We start from the raw sequence: 19,218 nt of genomic DNA on the forward strand, positions 1-19,218 counted from the left end.
CCAGGAGCAAATTAACCTCCAGCTGCTGCCCTGTGCTCTGCAGCCCCAGCAGTAGCACTGTGGGTTTCCCCCAGTTACAGCAATCTTGTAGACGAATGGAAGAGTAATTGTGTAAAAGGGCTACTGGGACAGGAATGTGTTTTCTCTCTCAGCTGCTCCTGCCAGCTCACAGACATCTTCCCCTTGCAGGACCAGGCTGTGACAAAGTGATAACTCTTCATGCCACACTTGTCTGCCTGATGAAGCAACTTCTCTGTGTGTTCTTGCTTCAGTGTGGAAGATGCCAGGCTTTGCATGGTGTCTCTGGCCCTGTGTCCCACTGAGGTGGTAGCATGCAAAGCCAAAGGTAGAGCTGGAGGGTAATTAGCAACTCGGAAGAAGAAACAAGTAGTTCCCTCAAAACAAGGTGGTTGTGGTGTTTTCCTAAGGCTCCAGCTCCTCTTAGTCCTTCCAAATCTTATGCCACTGGCTATGTTAAGCAAGTCACAGTGGGTTCAGAGCTTGGCCATTAAAACAAGTGGGATGCAGAGCTATCTGTAAATGAGACCAGAACATGGTCCCCATACCTTAAAAAGAGTTCTTTTAAAAAAAGCCACTTATGCTGAGGACACTTTGCTCAACAGCTGTGTCAGAGAGATTTGACAATACCAGGATTTGATGTCAATTATAACTGCCAGAAATCTGATTGCAGTGTCTGGCAGGTTATCTGTGTAATAATGGGTATGTTATAAAATAGGTTGCCTAGCATCTTTGGGGCTCTCTGCTCCAGTTCTGGGGAAGAAAGATGTTTTATCTGCCTTTTGCTTCCTTCTCCCTTCCTTTAATATCTGAGCTTGGGTACAGTGACTGATCAGAGGGTCAGGAATACCATAAAATTGGACCATATTTATCAGAGACACAACTTTAAAGATAGAGAACTTTTGTATGATGCACAATAGTGAGGCTGAGCAGCAAAGACTATTTTACTTTGTCATAAGACAAATGACTGAAAATATCTCACTTCTGTTACGCAACTCAATGGTACAGACTCTTTTTAAATGTTGTGATTTGGTTCTGGAAATGATAGAGGGAAAAAATGAATTCAGTGAAGGGTAATGAAAATGATTAGACGCACCAAGAAACCTTCATATGAGAAGAGATTTGAAAAGATTAGGCCTGCTTGGTTAAGACAAAAGATAAATAAACAGAGACATGATGAAGAGATGTGGGGTAATGAATGGCACAGAAGAGGCACACGGGGTACTTTCATGTGCTGTTTTCCAAAATTAAAAGCTGGGAGGAGAAAGCTCAAAAAAAAACAAGACATGAAATGTGTTTATGATAAAAAACAACAGACACATCTTAAATATGTTTTCAGCAGTGCCAGCTTCACCTGTGGAAGCCACTGTCGCAGGGAACAGAGATAACGAGCTTAGGAAAATTATGAAAAGGATTGCCTGCTCTGGGGAAAATTGTGAGCCTAGTGAGAGGAAAAGGGAGTTCTCTTGTAGCTTTGAATGGGAGCAGGATTCACCAGTTGGCATGATCCCAAGGCTGCTGAAATGATTCGCCAGCTTCAGTGGGCTCTGGGTATTTATTACACACAGCTACCTGTGTGCTACATATAGATAGTGACCTGCTGCAGCTGCCTCGAGGGATGTAAGATGACTTGATTTCTCATACAGGGTGAGCAGCCAGGATCTTTCCCAGCATGTTTTCAGGGAACACACCCTTTCCTGCATGCCCATTTTCTGTACCACGCAGGTCACGTATTGAGGCAGCTCTGCTGGGAGGGCAGCCCTTGATGCTTTGCTTGGCCAGGAATGTTTAGTTTCTCTGCTTGACTCAGCCATGTGGGAGGATTATGAGAAGCTGTAACAGGTCAGATCCAAGGTCCAGCAAGTTCATCACCAAAAAAGGCTCAGTGGCACATAACTAGAGAAGAATATTTGATTAAAGTGCAGAAGTACAGGGAAAATATGCAGGATACTTCCATCTCCCACTTTTCATCTGAGTAGTACCTTAGCCAGAGACTGTAATGATGTTAACCAGTCCTTGACCATGAATCATAGGGTTTTATTATGCTATACAACCTTTGGCTAGGTATTGAGAAAGTTATTCTAATTTTTTTTGAAGATGGAAATCCATGCCTACACCAGTATAAGATCCCTCTCCAAAGAGGTCTAGTAACAAATTAACACATAGGCTTTCCTTTACAGATTTTGAAGCAGTAACAGGATTTCTGTATGTGGGAAACACTAAAAATTAAGTAGTATTTTAAAAATAGCTTCTACGTAATAGTAGGATTATAAGTCATATGCTGATCCTTTCCATTAGTGTGTTTTAGACCCCTCAAACAATCTGCTGGGCACTTACTGCTTAATGAATCTTCCCAAGTTTCACAAAACAGGCCATGTTTAAAGACTTGTTTCTTCCTTTTGTTTTATTTGAATTTCAAGGGTGGGTGCAAGCATTAGAAAGGATTCATTTAAGGCTTCCTGTACTGTGATTCCAGGATGATCTACACACAATGCAGAAAACAAGCGTTTGGGGCAAAATGGATCTTCTGCCTTTTGTATTCATATCAAGTAAATTGCACATCATAACTTTGTGTGAGAGATTAGGAAGGGGACCCCTGTTTGAAATCTATGCGGTGGCATCTTGCAGAAGTTCTAACCATGTTACAGGCTTTCTCGAACAGGATTCATTTCCTCTGCAGTAATCAGAAGAGTGTTTCTTTCTGTATGTTTCATACCTTAGTTCTCTTGCCCCAGTTGAGGAATGCTTTGGTTAATCAACACGGTTTTAGAAGTGAAGTATCACCAAAAGACAGGGGAACGATAATATGATCATGCATAGTTCCTGTCTCAATTAAATTTCAGCATTTTTTACAGTCATTGAGTCGTTTCCCTGGGGTCATCAGGCAGTACATCCATTCCATGGGCAGATCATGCTGGGAGGTGACGCACCAAGCTTTAAATAGTTGGTTATTGATGTGCCTAAATGGCACTTAAAAATCTGGGTAAAGATGGCTTGGATGCATTTTCACAGCTTTAGTCATTGATAAGGGTAGAAAAAGAGTAATGTACAAAACTTACTCCTAAATCTCTGCATTTGTAATTAGTATGTTTTCTACTTCAGTTCACTATGAGCATTTTTCCCTGAGTTTGTGCATTTGATTTGCTGTGCAAAGGAACATTGTCAAGGGAATCATTACAGGATCTTTTCAATGCTTTTCTCATAGATTCTGAAAATACCTACTGACAACCTGAAATATTACTCTGGAGATACTGGATATCCAGCTTCTTGCTTGGGCTCCATTTCACTCTTTCTGGAAGCTTTGTCCTAAGTAAATTTACACACCCACTGACAGTCTGTCTTTCACTTGATAAATTCCTGCCTATTGCACTAGCAATAAGGCAATTCCATGCTATTGAGTAATTTGGGATCACTTTCCAGGAAAACTGTGACTTTCTATCACTCCTGCCATTAAGTTGTTTTCCTGATGAAAGAATTTAGTGTAACTTCTCTATATAACTTTTAAACTATTTTTTCCTTCCATGGTCATGGCCAGTACATGTGCCTTGAAGTGAACTTAAGGGGAATTACAGTCTTCTACTAATTCCTGTTCAGCAGTACGTAGTTTGTTCTGGCACCAGTTAGTTCAGCCTCACAGCACCTCCTGAGGGTTTTGGGCTTAATGTCTTTGTGAAAATTCACCTGAAAAAAGTGTAGCGAAAATGATGCTCCTCACTGACCTGATACAACATCTGTCCTCAAAAGGCTACACAAGTTTCTGGAGAGCATGTCCTTTGCTGTGACTGGCAACTGTTGTATACAGTCCAAGTTACGTGGTCAAACAGTCTTTTTAATTACCATCCCACAAGATCTGTACATATTCATAATTTGTGGGTTGCTCCCACTAACATCACTAGGATTCCTCAAAATAAGTAAGTTTCAGCAAAATGGATAATATTATAGGATTGGAACCTCTCTGTGGAAACTGTGATATATCTGAGCCAAAATTAATTGTTTAAAGATAATTGTAGTTTCCATTACTGTAGCTTTTGGTGGCTTCAGGAAATACCAGTTTCTTCAAAGGATCTGCTCATTCTGGTGATCTAAAAGCTGTTATTTCTGATAATATTAAAGTTGAAGTATTCCCATTTTGTGCTGTTGATATCACAGCACATTACATAGTGGTGATCCAGAGGATACACCCTGGAACTTCACATGCCAAGATGAAGAAAATCAATCTCTGTTAATAAAAAAAGGCAGGTTCAGTGGTGCAGAAAATCACTACTCTGGAGCCTTAACGAGGCTCCTTCAAAGATTCATGATTATAGAATGGAATCCTGGGCTACATTATAGTCCTGAAAGAAATTGGGATATGGAAGGAAAAAAAATCCAATTTTCATTAAGTGGAGAAAATAAAGAATAAATCCCATGTGCAGAGATCCTCATTGATCACAAGAAATATAATTACATGCTCAATATGTAGGAACATTTTCCAAGTTTCCCAAGAACTCAATACTTTTCCCAAATACTTTTTAAAGTTAATTGTTCTTTTCTTGCTGTTTACTCATGCCTCTAGCACTACATCCATCTGAATAAAATTTATGATTGCCCTAAGCAACTGCTGTAGGGCAGCTGCAGGACATTGAACCAATGGTAATAGACAGACATTAAACAAACCCAGTCTTGGCCTAATGACTTAAAGTAATGTATTTGGTGATGGCCCCTGCTGATGGTACCCACAATGCAAATACACTATGCAATAAATAGCAGAGAACAAACATCTTCATCCTCCTTCGGTGCATTGTGCATACAGCCATCCCAACAAGAGATTTCTATGATATGACAGAAACTTCAAGTCACTTAAATAGCTTCCTTAAAAGCAGATTTCCCATTTTCTTTTTAGAGGGAGTCTGAAATTCTTGCATCACAGTCATTTGGGATGGGTATGCAGGTGTGATGGCTGATAATTTGGATGGTCTTTGGCTTGAAACATGTCTTTTGCACAATTGGAACAGGAAGAATTTCAGCTCTGCTTTTATGGTATTTCAGCTTTCAGGCGTGGCATGCCTGTAATGCAGACTGGATTATTTTAGATATAATCTAGTCAGCTGCCTGGAAGTACAGCCATTCTAAGTGTATGCTACAAGGCTATTTACCATATTATCACACACCATATTATTCTTTTAAAATAATTTTTCACATATTTAGTGGAGCTGCAGATTTGTTCATGAAGGAACCTTTTAGTAGTTTAGCTGATCAGCTCAAAACCACGAACAGCTCCTGACAGTTCATCTGCTTGCTTACTTAAGCGTGACTGAGTCATGACTATAGTACTTTCTTTAACTTTTATTTATTCATTCATTCATTCATTCAATGTTAGAGTGTATGTGGGGGGGGCTTGAACAAGTGCAGTTTACTGTCATGTAGATGCCATCATGCCTGACTTCTGAGGTAAGCTGAGACTGGAATAGTTTCACACAAATACTTAATTTTCATCTGTTTTGTGTAACAATTTATTCATAACATGGCACTTTCCAGAACTCATTTGAATTATTTTCGTTGCAAAGATGGACAAAGATGACAGCTGAGAGACAGGAAAAAACTGATCTTAGATTCAACACTTATTTGTATTTACAAAGTTTCCATAGTATTGACTATATGAACTGAAAAACATAAGTGTTAATTGGGGCACTCATCATTCTCCCACCTTTAGCTTGCTCTTCCTCAGTATAATAAAGAATTTGCTGCAGAGATAACGTAATGGCCAAATTGCACTTGCTGCTCTGCACTGTATTTTGAATTGATGCCCTCATAGAAGTCATGTCTGCACCCAGTTGAGTTGGCATATGGACTTGCCAAGCCCAGAAAAGTACATTTTAATTGTAATGCCCCCATGCTACCATTTCTTATTCAAAGCATCCCTCTGCAGTTCTTCCCCCTGGATCTTTTTGTAATGAGTAGGAAAGACACACACTGGATTAAACTAAGTGATGGGTGGGAACAAAGTCTTGGAAAACGTGAGCAGCTGCTTAGTATTCAGGAGCAGGCAGAGCACTTCAACTCTGTGTGAGCTGTTTATTTGGCAAGGAGGATGCTTTTCCCTCCATGCAGCACCTTCCTGAAGCTGCAGCCATAGCCAAGGAATTAAGAGAAAGGGGCACAGTTCTGTGCCAGGTCAGTCAGGGAAGTGAGGTAGGTCTTGCTTTAGAGCCAGAAAAATTGGGAGGGAATTTGTCATGATAACTGAGCACATTAAAGAGATGTGTCTATTTCTGTGCCCCACTGTTTGTCGTGAGAATCCACCCATTTCTAGTTCCTGCTGAATCTCAGGGTGAGGATTTTGCCTGTGATGCATATGGCACGGCTGCAGGCTGGGCTGCACCATGAGGATGGGTATGGCTCTATACGGGCTCAAATGCAAACTCACATCAGTGCAGCACTTCCACCAGGGCCAAGGGAAAAACCACGAGGTTTTTAGGTGTTTTTAGTGTTCTTTTTTCTGTCTCCCCACTGTTTCTGTCCCTCTGCTTCAAGGGACTCTGTGGGCTGCTACTCATACCGAGTTTAACTTGCTTCCTAAGAGAGCCAGAGTAAATGTTGTGGTTCTGTTTGCAACCTGACCCTCTACTGCTGTGTACAAGCAGGCCTTTGTACCTAAACCAGCTCCTAATTACTGTTCATAAACCACAGTCTTCCAGTGGGAGCACTGTAGTTTTCAATTTTGCTGCTAATTGGATGATATACTTGCAATAGTCTTTGTTACTGTGGCTGGTGCTGGGCAGAGAACAGTGAGGGAAAACTGTTATGCAGAAATCTTACCAAAATGCAGTCACTGTCCCCATTTGACAGCAATTGAAACCAATTGTCAATTAACTAAATAACAGCCAATTAGCTTGAAGGAATAAAAAAAGAAGAAAATTGCTTACTTCACATTCTTTGTTGAAGCAAATGCCAGTCAAAGGATGAGAGCTTTTTTTCCTTTCTCTTATGAAGACAAAATGGCAAAAGATGTGCAGAAAATGCACAGTGGTAGGTTTCTTTTTTATTTCTAATACCATCTTTTTCTCACATAAGAATATTTGAGAAACTAGATAAGAACATCTTAAGCTCCTGAGGCATTTAATTTCCTGTGATATTTTAAAATCAAAATTACAATCATTATACAGGCACAATTTTTCCTCCTTTTTTTGCACCTCTTTAGCACAAGGGTAGTTCTCTGAAGTTGGCTGCCTTCACAAGGGAGGACCAGTGAACAGCTGGCTGCTCTATGGTGTGATGACAGGCAGGACTGCAATGTTATCATTTACATCACCAGACAAACCCTTCCTCTTTCATATTTTATGGACATCTAGAGTCCATAAGTGAGGTGTTCTCAGAACTTGTAATGTTAAAAAACCCGAAGCACTGAGAGGCTGAGGGATGCTGTCAGGACTTGTGGTTTGGTGTGAGATCCTTCTAAGACCCATGTTTCATGCCTGTATCTTTTTTTTAATCTTGGCACAAATGTAATGCTACTGATTGAGGTAGGACCATTGCACGGGGAAAGCCAACTACACTGCTGTCAGGAAGAAAAAGGCTCTCTCATGGTTTATTGCTCTATTAGCCCAATACTGTTGCCCCAAAAGAGGCACTGCAATTCAGCATGATGACTAAGGCTCGACCCTTCAGGCTTCCAGCTGTGGCTCAGTGCTGCAGCAGAGGTTAATGTCTGCAGCCAGTCTCGGGCAGCTGGGCTTTCATGGATGATATGCTGGGCAGAGAAAGAGCATAGATTAAACCAAAAAAGCAGCTGCTACAAGCTAACATAGTATTGCTGGGTTAGTAAGAGACAACCATTTACTCATGGCATGTTGGCTTTGAGTTTTCATTGCACTTTCCTCATAAAGAGTCAGGGCCAGCTGTTCATGCACAAAGGCACTGCGTGGCCTTGCTTACCACCTGTGGAGCTAAACCACAGCTGGTCCCACAGGGTTGACATAAGGGCTACATCTGCCTAATATCCATTAGTTGCATCAATCAATAAATCTTCATTTAGACTTTATACTTGTAATTTAAAAAGATATTATTATATTCTACTTACAGCACTATTTCACAGTTTTCAAACTGTGTTACTTGTTTGTTAATGCTTTTAGGACCCATGTTTCATAACTGGATAGTAGAGGCTGAGAGAGATGTCTTTTAACTATTGGGAAGGCAATGGATATTGGATGCTTTTTCATTAACTGACATGAGATTCAGCAATGCACATATTGATCTGTTACTTCCTTACAGGAACATTTTACACCTGAATGCAAGTTCAAAGAATCAGTATTTGAAAACTACTATGTGACATATTCTTCAATGATCTACAGACAGCAACAGTCTGGCCGGGGTTGGTATTTGGGTCTTAACAAAGAAGGAGAAATAATGAAAGGAAACCACGTGAAGAAAAATAAACCTGCAGCACACTTTCTTCCAAAACCATTAAAAGGTAATTGCTTGGGATCACTCCATCGATCTGAACTGTCTTGTGTCAGAGGTGTTCAAATGCTGTGCATACGTATTTGCAGGGTCCAACTACTTATATAACAGGAGTATAATGTTCTGTAACACATTGTTAATCTAACCAGAGCTGCTTTTTTTAGGTTTTTTTATGTTACCTCAGCATTTCTCTAATTTAACCAAATACACTTACTAGTTTCTTTGTGCCCTAAGTCCACACTGTCCCTGTTATAGGTAACCACAGCTCAGTCTGGAATGGCCCAAACATCTGCTCACAGGCATTAATGACTTGCTGTATAGCCTGTCAATCTGTGCTTCATGTTCCAGAATCCTTGTTTGTCTGGTTTTGCCTGGAATAAAGCTCAGATGTGTGGTGCTTATTAAACTGCAGTTAATGTGGCATCATCATATGACACTAAAGGTAATAATGCATGTGGCTTACATATACTGCTGTGTATTAAAAGCCAGGATATACAGTCATCCCAGGTAACTGAGGGATCTGAACCAGAATTGTGGTCCGTTTTGGCTCCCCCTTTGGTTAATGCCAAGAGGGAGATCTCAGTCAATGAGGTGCCTCCTTTTCTTCAAAAGAACTAGCTTCCATATGCTCTTTCCCTAAGAGGAGTTAAGCCTTCCATGTCTGGTCTTAGGTAGCCTTTTGAGGCACTGTCCTTTTGAAATAAGAGATGATATTTCAAAGGTACATCACTCTGGGTGGTTGCTGGTCTAGTCTGGCAGTCTACATTTAGGACTAGGTGTTTGGTAACTGATTTTGAGGTTGATCTTCACTTCTAATGGGTGTGAAAACAAGGGAAACGGAAGACTCAAAATCCATTTTCGCACCCATCTGCTTAGGCTACATATACAGGTAACAGGTCACATCACAGCTGCCAACAGTGCTAATTCACTATTAATAAGGAAATTTTGATTTACATCAGCTTAGGTGTATCTTGCAGAATTTTCTAATTGCATTGGGTAAGTGGTTTAATTGGGAGAGGGAGGGAGAGAGGAAGGGAGGGAGAAAGGAGCTGTGGTTTTTCCCTTCTCTAAAATGTCAAGGTGTTGAAGAGGACCTCAGAGGCTCTCAGGGAGTGTTTAAAGGGAAGGAGTTCTACTTGTCATGGTTCTTTCATTCTCTCTTTGCATTGCATATTGCTGAATAAAAAATCCCAATGCTTCACAGCTGGACTTGCACCCACAGACTGAGTAGCCCGTGACATGTGCTGACGTGCTGCCTCTCTTTTGCTTTGCAGTGGCCATGTACAAAGAGCCTTCCCTCCACGATCTCACAGAGTTCTCCAGATCTGGAAGTGGGACCCCAACAAAGAGCAGAAGTGTTTCAGGAGTGCTAAATGGGGGTAAATCCATGAGTCAAAATGAGTCAACGTAGCCAGGTTCAGGCAAGCCAAGTGCTCTCTAAACAGAACCTTACCTCTGGATGCAGTTGAATTCTTACTAGCAGTCTTTCATCCAAACGTTCAATTGCCCAGGACAAGCCACCGAACTTGCATAGGTCACTCGTTTATCAGCCATTAGATCTACTGGTTGTCAAAGGATATACCCCAATAATATAGAATATGCTTGTGCATATCACAAGTCAGTTGGATAGCCAGCAAACATAACTGCGGAATAAATCTTGGAGAAGAAATGTCCGGCTCTGTCTCTCTCTCACTTTTTCTTTCTCTCTTTCTCTCTCTCTTCTATGCTTTGTGGAATCTGAAACAAAAACATTTCACAGCATTCACTGCTGATAAGAATTTGCTTTCCAACTCAGAAAAAGACCACTTTTGCTCTTCAAAGGAAATTTTAATGCTTGTATGTTTTATAGGGGCAAACAAAAAACAAATATGTAAACTCTGTTGTTTCCTTGGCTTACCGTTTTATATCTAAGGCTTGATAAAAAATATATCATTTAATTTGGAATAGTGCAACTTTTTGATTTCTGAACTCCAATGGGTCTTTAAAGCTATGTCTTTAAAAAATAATTTAAAAATCAGGGTTGGAACTGAGAGTTGGTGTCTCAGGCTCAAGCAAACAGTGTTCTTGTGGTTTTAAACACAATGAATTATAAATTTTTATAGATTTGTAGTTTCTGGTAAAGTTCTTGTGCTAACCCCAGTCTGTAGGAATTGAGTTGTTTTGTTATCCCAAGTGGAAGTTAACAAAAAGGGATAAAATTATCCTCCAGTGTAGATTTCTCTTAATTCCATTTTGTGTGTCATGTTAAACTATTGTTGTGGCTTCTTTTCTAAAGACAGAAACTGTGGAATTAAGGTGACTTAATTTTTTTATAAGAAACGTCTTATTTGTAAAAGTCCTTTCACTGTAATGGGCACGTGAATATTGTGTAGGAGGAAGCATTAGGACAGGTTACCCCTAAACAACATATACTTATACATGCTATTGGAAACAATTGTTTAAAAAATGTAGTTAGGTTTCCATTTAGGTCATCATGTCTGTTGCATGGGAGAAAGTTGGAATATTGGCATAGAGTTGCATGATGTGTAAGATTTTGTGCATTAATCATCGTTGGATTCTGTGCTCCAAAACTGAATTAGTTCTGTACAGGCAGATTTCTGTCTGGTACAAAAGAGTTACTATTTGTTGTATACACAACCAGGCACTGAATAAACTATTTGTATTAAGATGTACTTTTTAAAAAAGCTTGTTTGATTATATGCTGTACATCCATGATTAATTTAAAGGGAAAAGCATTGGCAATTAAATTATAATGTTATAAAAGATACTGTAATTAATGTTCAAAATCTTTCTGTGTGATGGGTCATTGCCCTGTAATGCCATACACTATACAAATTAGAACATGTTCTTTCTTTTTGATATTGTTAGAACTGGTCTTATGTGCCCAGCTGAGATACTCAAAACACAGTGACAATTAAGTGCCACAAAGTCTTGGTAACGATCCCCCTGCCGTGCGCTGCTGGAGCTCCAGTGAATTGCACTTCTCTGCTTTAAGCTTTTCCAGCTTTTCCGTGTCTGCCCTCCCTGTTAGACTTTCCATAGTGCAGCCACGTAGCCCTACCTCGCAGCAAACCTTCTCAGAGCCCTCGGCACAGGGGTCCCAAAGAGATCCGGTAAGTCCAGCACTGCTTGTGCCTGGTGGCACCTGGAGGATACTCAGCGTTTGCTGTGCATCACTGCAGGTACATTTATCAGCCAGCTTTATCTGGTCTTGAGGAAAAAGGCTCCCATACTTTCTGCCTTTGTGCACATTCTCTGGAGAGAAAATACCCCTCTCTCCTGCCTTTTATCTCCGAAAATATCCACGAAAACTTTTTTTACCTACAACATTCAGGCAGCTCTGATGGGTGAATTTCACCCAAGGTGTTTCAAAAAGTCCTAGCAGGGACAAGTTTTCATCATGGGTGGCTGAAGAACCAGTTCTGGAAGGGAATAATGGAAATGGAGGCAAAAATCCACCCAGAAATCTGAAAGTAAAATCAGATATTCTGTTGTCTGCTCTGTGTTCCTCCCACTTGACCAAGCTGGAATTTAACCAGCTGGGTCAGTGCTTGAGTTTTCTTTAAAGTTAGGGCTGAGAGAGGAGGAAAGGAGATTATGTTTCAGATCGAACTCCCAGATTCATCTTTTTGTGGCACATAGTTGGTAAAGAGTTCTGGCCTGCTGAGCTCCCATATTAGAGCAGGGTGTTGCTGTCCTTCAGTGGACCGAGGGGACCCCAGCTTTTCCCTTTCCATAGGGTGAAGAAAGTGGGAGCACAACTAGTGCCATAGAAATTCTTAAAAACTGAAGATGTGGTCGTGATTACTCCAGAGGTTTGGATATCTCAGTGAGTCTGGAGCACCTGTTCCCTTAAACTAAGTGGGGGATGCCCTTGGGAAACATTTCTCTTAGCCCTCCCATCCCCAAAAATCAAATTTACTGGGGTTCATGTTCCAAAAAAAGGAATCTGAGTGCCTTAGGAACATAAAACCTTATTTAAAAACAGGCATAGTTGTAGCAAAGCTAGTTCAGTGCTGAGTGTTTACTATCCTAAATATAACTGGAGCTCTGCTGCTCTGCTTTATAGTTGCAATCTTCCTGTTATTCCCCATCCCGAGTACCTCCAGCCTTGAAGGTCATCTGCAATGGAAGGAAAATGTTGGTCCCACAAATCCCTCTGATATCTGTAGTCTGACCCATCTTTTGTACTGACATTGGCATCAGCTGTGAGCATTCACTGCCAAATCTCTAGTTCCAAAGCTTTCTAATATACCAAGCTAACAAAGGCCACTCTTGGATGAAGATGAGAAGACAGATGTGGTGATAGATGAGCCATAAACAGACGGTTCTGACAATTACACTAAATTTCTTTCAAACATGTTCCAACAATAATTTTTCCTTCAGATTACTGAGGACTGAAAGGGCAATAATCTTGATAGAGTCCTGATAGTAGACAAAAGCTCATGTACTCTACAAGAAAAGTGGGAGATTATACCCAGGGTTTTACATGTAGTCTCTGGAGCCAAAACTAGGATTTAAAAAGGAAAATCGGAGTTAAATGTGACTTTACAGACAGTAAGTGAAGGTGATATTCTAGCCCAACCAGAAAAGTTAAGACAGGAAAAGAATGTGGCTTCATCAGAGGACCAGACTAAGGAGTCAGACTCCAGAATGTTTGTTTATCTTTCAGAACCCATAAATTAAAAAGACACACAGATGTCTTCTGGATAATACTTTCCTTTAAGAAACCTGCTAGATATTGGGAAAGTGTCCATTTGGATGGTTTTCCAGCAAAAGAAAAATACCCACTGGGAAAGATGCTTTGCTCTGCCACAGGTACAACAGCAGAGTGCAGTAGGATGCACACCTGGAATAAGGAAAAGCCTCAGGGCTGGCATGAATCCAAGCCCTAAGCTAGCTGTGAGCCGCTGACCATCTGCAGAAGACTTGGTCTCGGGCCCTTCTGTTATTGCCAAGGTGGTGACTGATGCCTTTCACCTGCCATTTTGCTTGGCCCTGCCTCTCCAGCAGTGCTGCCCACAGTCCATGCAGCACAGCATGGGCCTGGAGTTGGCTCAGGAGGTGCAAATACATCACAGCAGCTTTCTGGTGCACCTGGGCTTCACTTGGCAAAGCCCTGAGCTGCCACAGGGGCTGTGCAAGACCTTATGAGAGGCTGACAAATGCTACCTGCCAATCCAAAAGAAAACAGGTCACCCATGAAATTGGAGGGATACTGCTAGGAGCACAACTATTATGAGGCAAAATTGCTGCTTTTTGTAAACCACCTGTCAGAGCTGCTTTCTTGGAGGTCACTGCAGGGGGCTCAGACACTGCTGCTTGGCCTGGTTTTGGTGTGAGAGAGGGTAGGAAGAGCTCTTTTCTGTATCACAGAGATCTTTCTGCTTTTTGCTTTTTTTTCTTTTCATTTACCTCATGCTACCTCATAGCATGGTTGTATCTCCGTAGCCACTAGCTCAGCCATGTTCATCGCTGGCACGATGGAAGACAATTCCCTACTTGGGGAAAATATCTCCAGGTTAGCCCAGGGAAGAACAGTGCCCCTTCTGCAGCACCATCTGGTGTCCCCACCACTGGTTTCCAAACCACAGGCCAGGTTTTCCAGTGGGATAAAGATGGTGTAATGAGCTCAGGGATGCTGTGGTACGCCAGGCCTCTCCCCAGCTGAGCACCAGCATGAGAGCCAGGTCTGGCAGAGCTCTGCTGTGTCTTGAGTATCTCTGCATGGAGACCAGAGCCAGCTCTAATGGGTTTAAACGTCTCCCTGACATATCCTTGACCAGGACACTTTTGCAGGACAGAATCTGTACGTAATAACCTCCTATCTTCTAATAAATAATTCTCTCTAAAACAGACTCCCTCTTGTCTGGGCTCTGATTTTTTATCACTTCAGATATTTAAGGGCTCTCCACCCCACCACTGGTGTGCTACACCACCACTGAGCATTTCCTGGGATATAGACACTTCTGTATTAACATTGTACTACTTCTCTGTCTCCCTGAACCGGAGAGGGACTACTTGAGTGCTCAAGCCAAGACCAACACAGATGTTTCTGTAGCTTTGACATGGTCCATGAGGGACACAGAAAGTGTGATGCATTTTACCAGCTCAGGGAATGGCTACTCTAAAGGTTGGAGCTTAGTTTCCTACATGGTATAAGACCAAGAAAAAAACCCATCATGGTTTAGTCTGACTTCGGCTCTGCAAAAATGATATGTGAGTACAATAGAAAGCCTATTTAAAATAATTTGATTTCTTAGGAAAAAGGCCTGCCATGCACTTTACCCTGAATAACACCAGCTTTGGCCTCTTTTCAACTCTTCTGGGGGGAGATGTTCTTGAGAACATAAACCCATTTTCAGAGTAAATTTATAAGAAACTCTCTTTCCCTGGCATGAGTGAGCAGAGTTGTGGAGCCCTGCCCTTTCCTGGTTCATGCCTTTTCAAGAACTGGATCCTGTAACAAGCTGCTGTATGATGGCTTTAATTGCTGATTGGCTTGGGTAGCAGATCTTACCCTGCTTTGAGGACATGCCACATCAGTGTGGGGGGCACTCGGTCACCTTCTGCAGCTCCTCTCAAGGGGAAGTTTAAATATTAAAGGAAAACCCAAATTTGAAACACGTTTTACATTAATCAGAGAAATTGATGTAATAAATTATTCCATCTCATCAGGAACTAGAACACAGTTTATAGGGTTCCCTTCAAAGATCATTATTAATGATTTGAAATTTAAGATTATTAAATACCACGTATGGAAAATTCCTTTCAAGCACCCACAGGCCTAATTTTTTCCCCAGATATATTTGGCATGTCTCTCTTAAATTCAACAACTGGAGGAGCAGGATGAATGCTTTCACGTCCCATGGGTTTCTCAGCATTATATGCTGTCTGTCACACTCATTTTCTGAACTTGTCCCTTTGCTGAGGACAAGGTCACAGGTCCACCCACCACCAAGAGGCATCACGTCTGTGTTTGATGGAAGAGTTGTCCCTGTCCTGGCATTTGTAGCACACAGAGCTGGTAGATTTGATGAGATGTTGATCAGGGCTGATCTGAGCTGTTGATGGCATTCTTTGGGGGGCACACAGCAGACTGGCAGTGCTTTTACACTCTCTCTTTGCTCCTGCATGGAGATAGCTCAGCTCAAAACAGGATCCCAGGAGAGCCTGGGGTGAATAAAGGGGCTTTTCAGGAAAAAGAACTACTCAGGCACTGACAGTGAAATGCTGCTTGCTGTGGCTGAATGGCAGTGGCAGCAGCAGCACTGGGAGAACCATGACTCGCACCTGTTAAAAAATAATTCATTAGAGAACAGACTGAAAAGCTCAGTAAGGTAATTTGTCCTGATTCTTCACCCACACCTTAAATAAATCTAAGGCACAAACAAAAGTCCTATCCCACTGGGGTGAGCAGACCATTCTTTCTCCATTCCTTTGCACATAGATTTAAGTTGGGGTTTGGAGCTGGTTATACAAAATAGAGCCCTGGGCTTGGAGTGGGGGCACAGACTGCATTGCCCAAACCTTTGCAGCAGGGAAGTTTCATATAGAAAACAACTCATGAGCTGCTTCAGGGTTTTCAAACAACACTATATTTAACTTTGAGGGAAACCCTATTGAAGTCTGAGCCAAACTTTTTCCTAATGTGAGCTCAGAATCAGCCCTGGAAACAGAACCTTGGGGAGACACATCTGGGGAAGAAAGAAGTTTTCAGACAACTTCCCAAAAGGAATAGGAAAAAGAGAGGCTATAAAAGTTTACATGAATTAGTGTTATACTCAGAAACCTTACAAAGGACACTTGGAGCACCCCCAGTGCTGCACACACATGCCAGGGAAGAGGTAACAGGGGTAAAATGTCAGAAGGAGAATTACTCCTGTTCAGGGAGGTTTGTGGTAACAGTGGCTTTACCCCATGTTCCTCCAGGTCACTCTTCTGCTCCATCAAAGATGTTTTAGGGCAATGAAGTAAAAGTTTTGACTTCCCTTACCATGAAAAGGACAAGACCAATAACAGGAAGTGTAGGAGGGAAGGAAGCCTAAGGATCAGAGAGTGGGGCACATTCTGCATGAAAAGCAACTAAACCACTGTCACTCATTGAGTTTAGCAGGACTGAGCTCACACCCTGACCCATGGCAGTACAGCAAAATAACAAGGCACAGTTCAGATTCCTCTGTTGCAGATGTCTCAAGGCCTGATCCTAATCTCAGTCACAGAATACACCATGGACTCTGGTAAGTCTGGAGTCCCATGCCAGTCTGAAGTTCCTTTATCTACACCGGCAATTCACTCTGTTGCTGAAGAACCTCAGACATTACCTCATGCATAAGTATTTAACAGCGTTAATCTATGAAATACTTTTAGATAACACAATCAAGTGTTTCAAAACCTAATTAATCCTATTTCCTTCCCAAATGATTTCCTTCAAATGGTACTTGAAATAGTTTTACTTTCCCCCATTGTCTCTCTAATGTACTGATGAACTTTTCTTCTGAGCTTCTCCTTGTTTTAATTGTCTGCTCATCCAACCATCTCTTCTGATAACTGAGTTAATAATATAGCACAATCTTTAAAAATTAAACTCTTCTTGTTAAACAAGCGCAAAACTTTTGTTGTTTAAAGGGGTGTTTTTTTCTTTTATGTCATAATTTAAAAGAACAATTACTGCCTTTGGAAGTAGTGGCAGCTTTTGGTAATTCACCTGCTACAGAGTTGGTGAAAACATTACTTTGTATTAACCACAAAGGTTTTGCATTAGATAATATTATGAGATTTTCGAGGAAGTTTCAGTCAGTGGGTCTTATAATCAATCAGGGTAGACTGATCAAAACAAAGAGTGAAGGAAATCATAAAGAAAGTGGGAATATGGATGCTGCTCTTGCCAGCTAGTGTCCTCTTCTGCTTGGATGATCCCTAAGGCTCAGCCTATGGACACATCAAAAACCTTGTCTTGGTCACTAATGCTCGGTCCTGTCGTATCTTTTCCTGCAAACTCAATCAACATTGCAGATGCAGGAAGGCCAGACATGTGTCAGCCTCCTGTGGCAGGTCTGTGGCCTCCCTGCTGTCATGCAAAGCCAGAGTCCCACCACTGTTCTCCCACTGGAGATCACTTGCTGAGGGTCCTTCTCCCCAGTGTGGCCCCTCACAATATGCACTTTGCAGAGCAGGAGACTGTACCTCCCCAGTTACACATCTGGCTCCAGCAGAGCTTTGGCAGCTGCTCACCCACAGCAGAGCACATCCCTCTGTGACAGGTTACTAAGCCAGCTCTAAATCATTGTCATTTTCAACAGAAACAAAGGCAGAGCTTCCATCAGACAGACAGCAGCCCACTCAGGGTTTAAATTCAGCTAAGGAGGAAAATATTTTCACACAAGCACACTGAAATGTATTATACACACAGACACAAATATGTATGAAAGACAAATACACACATATAGACACAAAATATATACCTACATATTTGATTGATAGATAAATCTGTATGTTTGTCATATTAGAGCTCCCTGGCAGACAGCAACTCCTTGTGGTATGAAGTGAGCTTAGAGCACACAGCAATCCACCTTGCCAAGGTAGTAAACCAGAAAATGTTTAGATGAAAACCCTGCTAGTCTTCTTCATGCAAACACTTTCACAAACCCAACCTTTCCCTTGGTATTGGCTGACCCACCTTGAGAGCAGGAAGGGAATGATATTTTTGCTTCTTGATCAAAGTTTGCAGTGGGAAAGGCTTTGATCAGTCAAGGTGAACTGCAACAGTGAAGAATTGCTCAGCAATGGCATAAAAGAACACAGATTTCAGTCCCTCGGCCACAGCAACAAGGAGAAGAGGAAGATGTTAAAACGTCACAAAAAGCTGCACAAAGACCTCAAGTCTTTGAAAACTTCCATGGAAATGCAGATGGGTTTAAGCAGCTGAAAAAGATTATAGACCTGGATGGAGCTTTCCAGGTAAGACAAGACAAGGTGGGGAAAAGGTTAATTACCAGAAGGGTTAAAGGAAATTAAAAGTATATATGCAAGAAAGTGCTGGGAAGAGAGAGTAGGCCTAGGAATAACCACTGAGTGGGAGGGCATTAATGATGACTCAAAATGGTGAAGAAGTTAGTGAAAGCTGGGCTGCCTACAGATAGGCATTTGTCTTAGAACCAAAAGTCTTCATTAAATGCCAATAAAACTTCCAGCCACTGGGTTCTGAACCACCGAAGCCGATCTCTGCTGTGATGGCCCAGAGCATAGAGAAAGTCACCTCCTTGCCCTCCTGCAAAATGGGTCTGAGAGGGAAAATCACGGCAGATTACAGAAAGGTCAACCAAAGCAAATGAGCTCATCAAGCCCCAGCAGATTATATCCTGGAACAAACAGGGGAGGGGCTAAGCAGCAGTGGCTTTAACCAGTTTTATTTATTGTCCAAATCTGGGGCTAAATTCTTTATAATCAGAAGGAAACCATGGATTTGTAAGCTGAATTTGTAATCAGATGGTTTGCGTTAGTTCCCATATGCAGTGGATAACAGTGCTCTGCCAAACACCTCATCTGTGTCCAAGTGGACTTCAGGCTATCATTGTGAATTTATCAGTAGAATCAACTAAGAGTTTAGCAGCAAATACGTATATTCCCCTGTCCCATTAATTATCTTAGAACAAAAACATTCTATTTCAAATTGCTTGAGTATCATCTGCCTTTCTTAAAAGTGAATGTTGTGCTATAAAATAATGTGATGCATGCCTAAAAGTGCATGAAAAATAGAGC

At 41.5% G+C, this 19,218-nt stretch overlaps 1 protein-coding gene across 6 annotated transcripts in view; it reads left to right on the plus strand.

Annotated features, from left to right (window-relative positions):
- The window catches only part of FGF13 (fibroblast growth factor 13), a 309,179-nt gene extending 294,864 nt beyond the window's left edge, over positions 1–14,315 (plus strand). For all 6 annotated transcript variants that reach the window (XM_071569290.1, XM_071569285.1, XM_071569291.1 and 3 more), the window contains 2 exons: positions 8,269–8,467; positions 9,732–14,315. In XM_071569290.1, coding sequence (XP_071425391.1) covers positions 8,269–8,467; positions 9,732–9,868 — 336 coding nt within the window. In that variant the 3' untranslated portion in view covers positions 9,869–14,315. The remainder of the gene's footprint in view (positions 1–8,268; positions 8,468–9,731) is intronic.
- Positions 14,316–19,218: the final 4,903 nt, after the last annotated feature.

This window comes from Pithys albifrons, chromosome 14 (assembly GCF_047495875.1).
Source record: "Pithys albifrons albifrons isolate INPA30051 chromosome 14, PitAlb_v1, whole genome shotgun sequence".
Taxonomy (NCBI): Eukaryota; Metazoa; Chordata; class Aves; order Passeriformes; family Thamnophilidae; genus Pithys; species Pithys albifrons.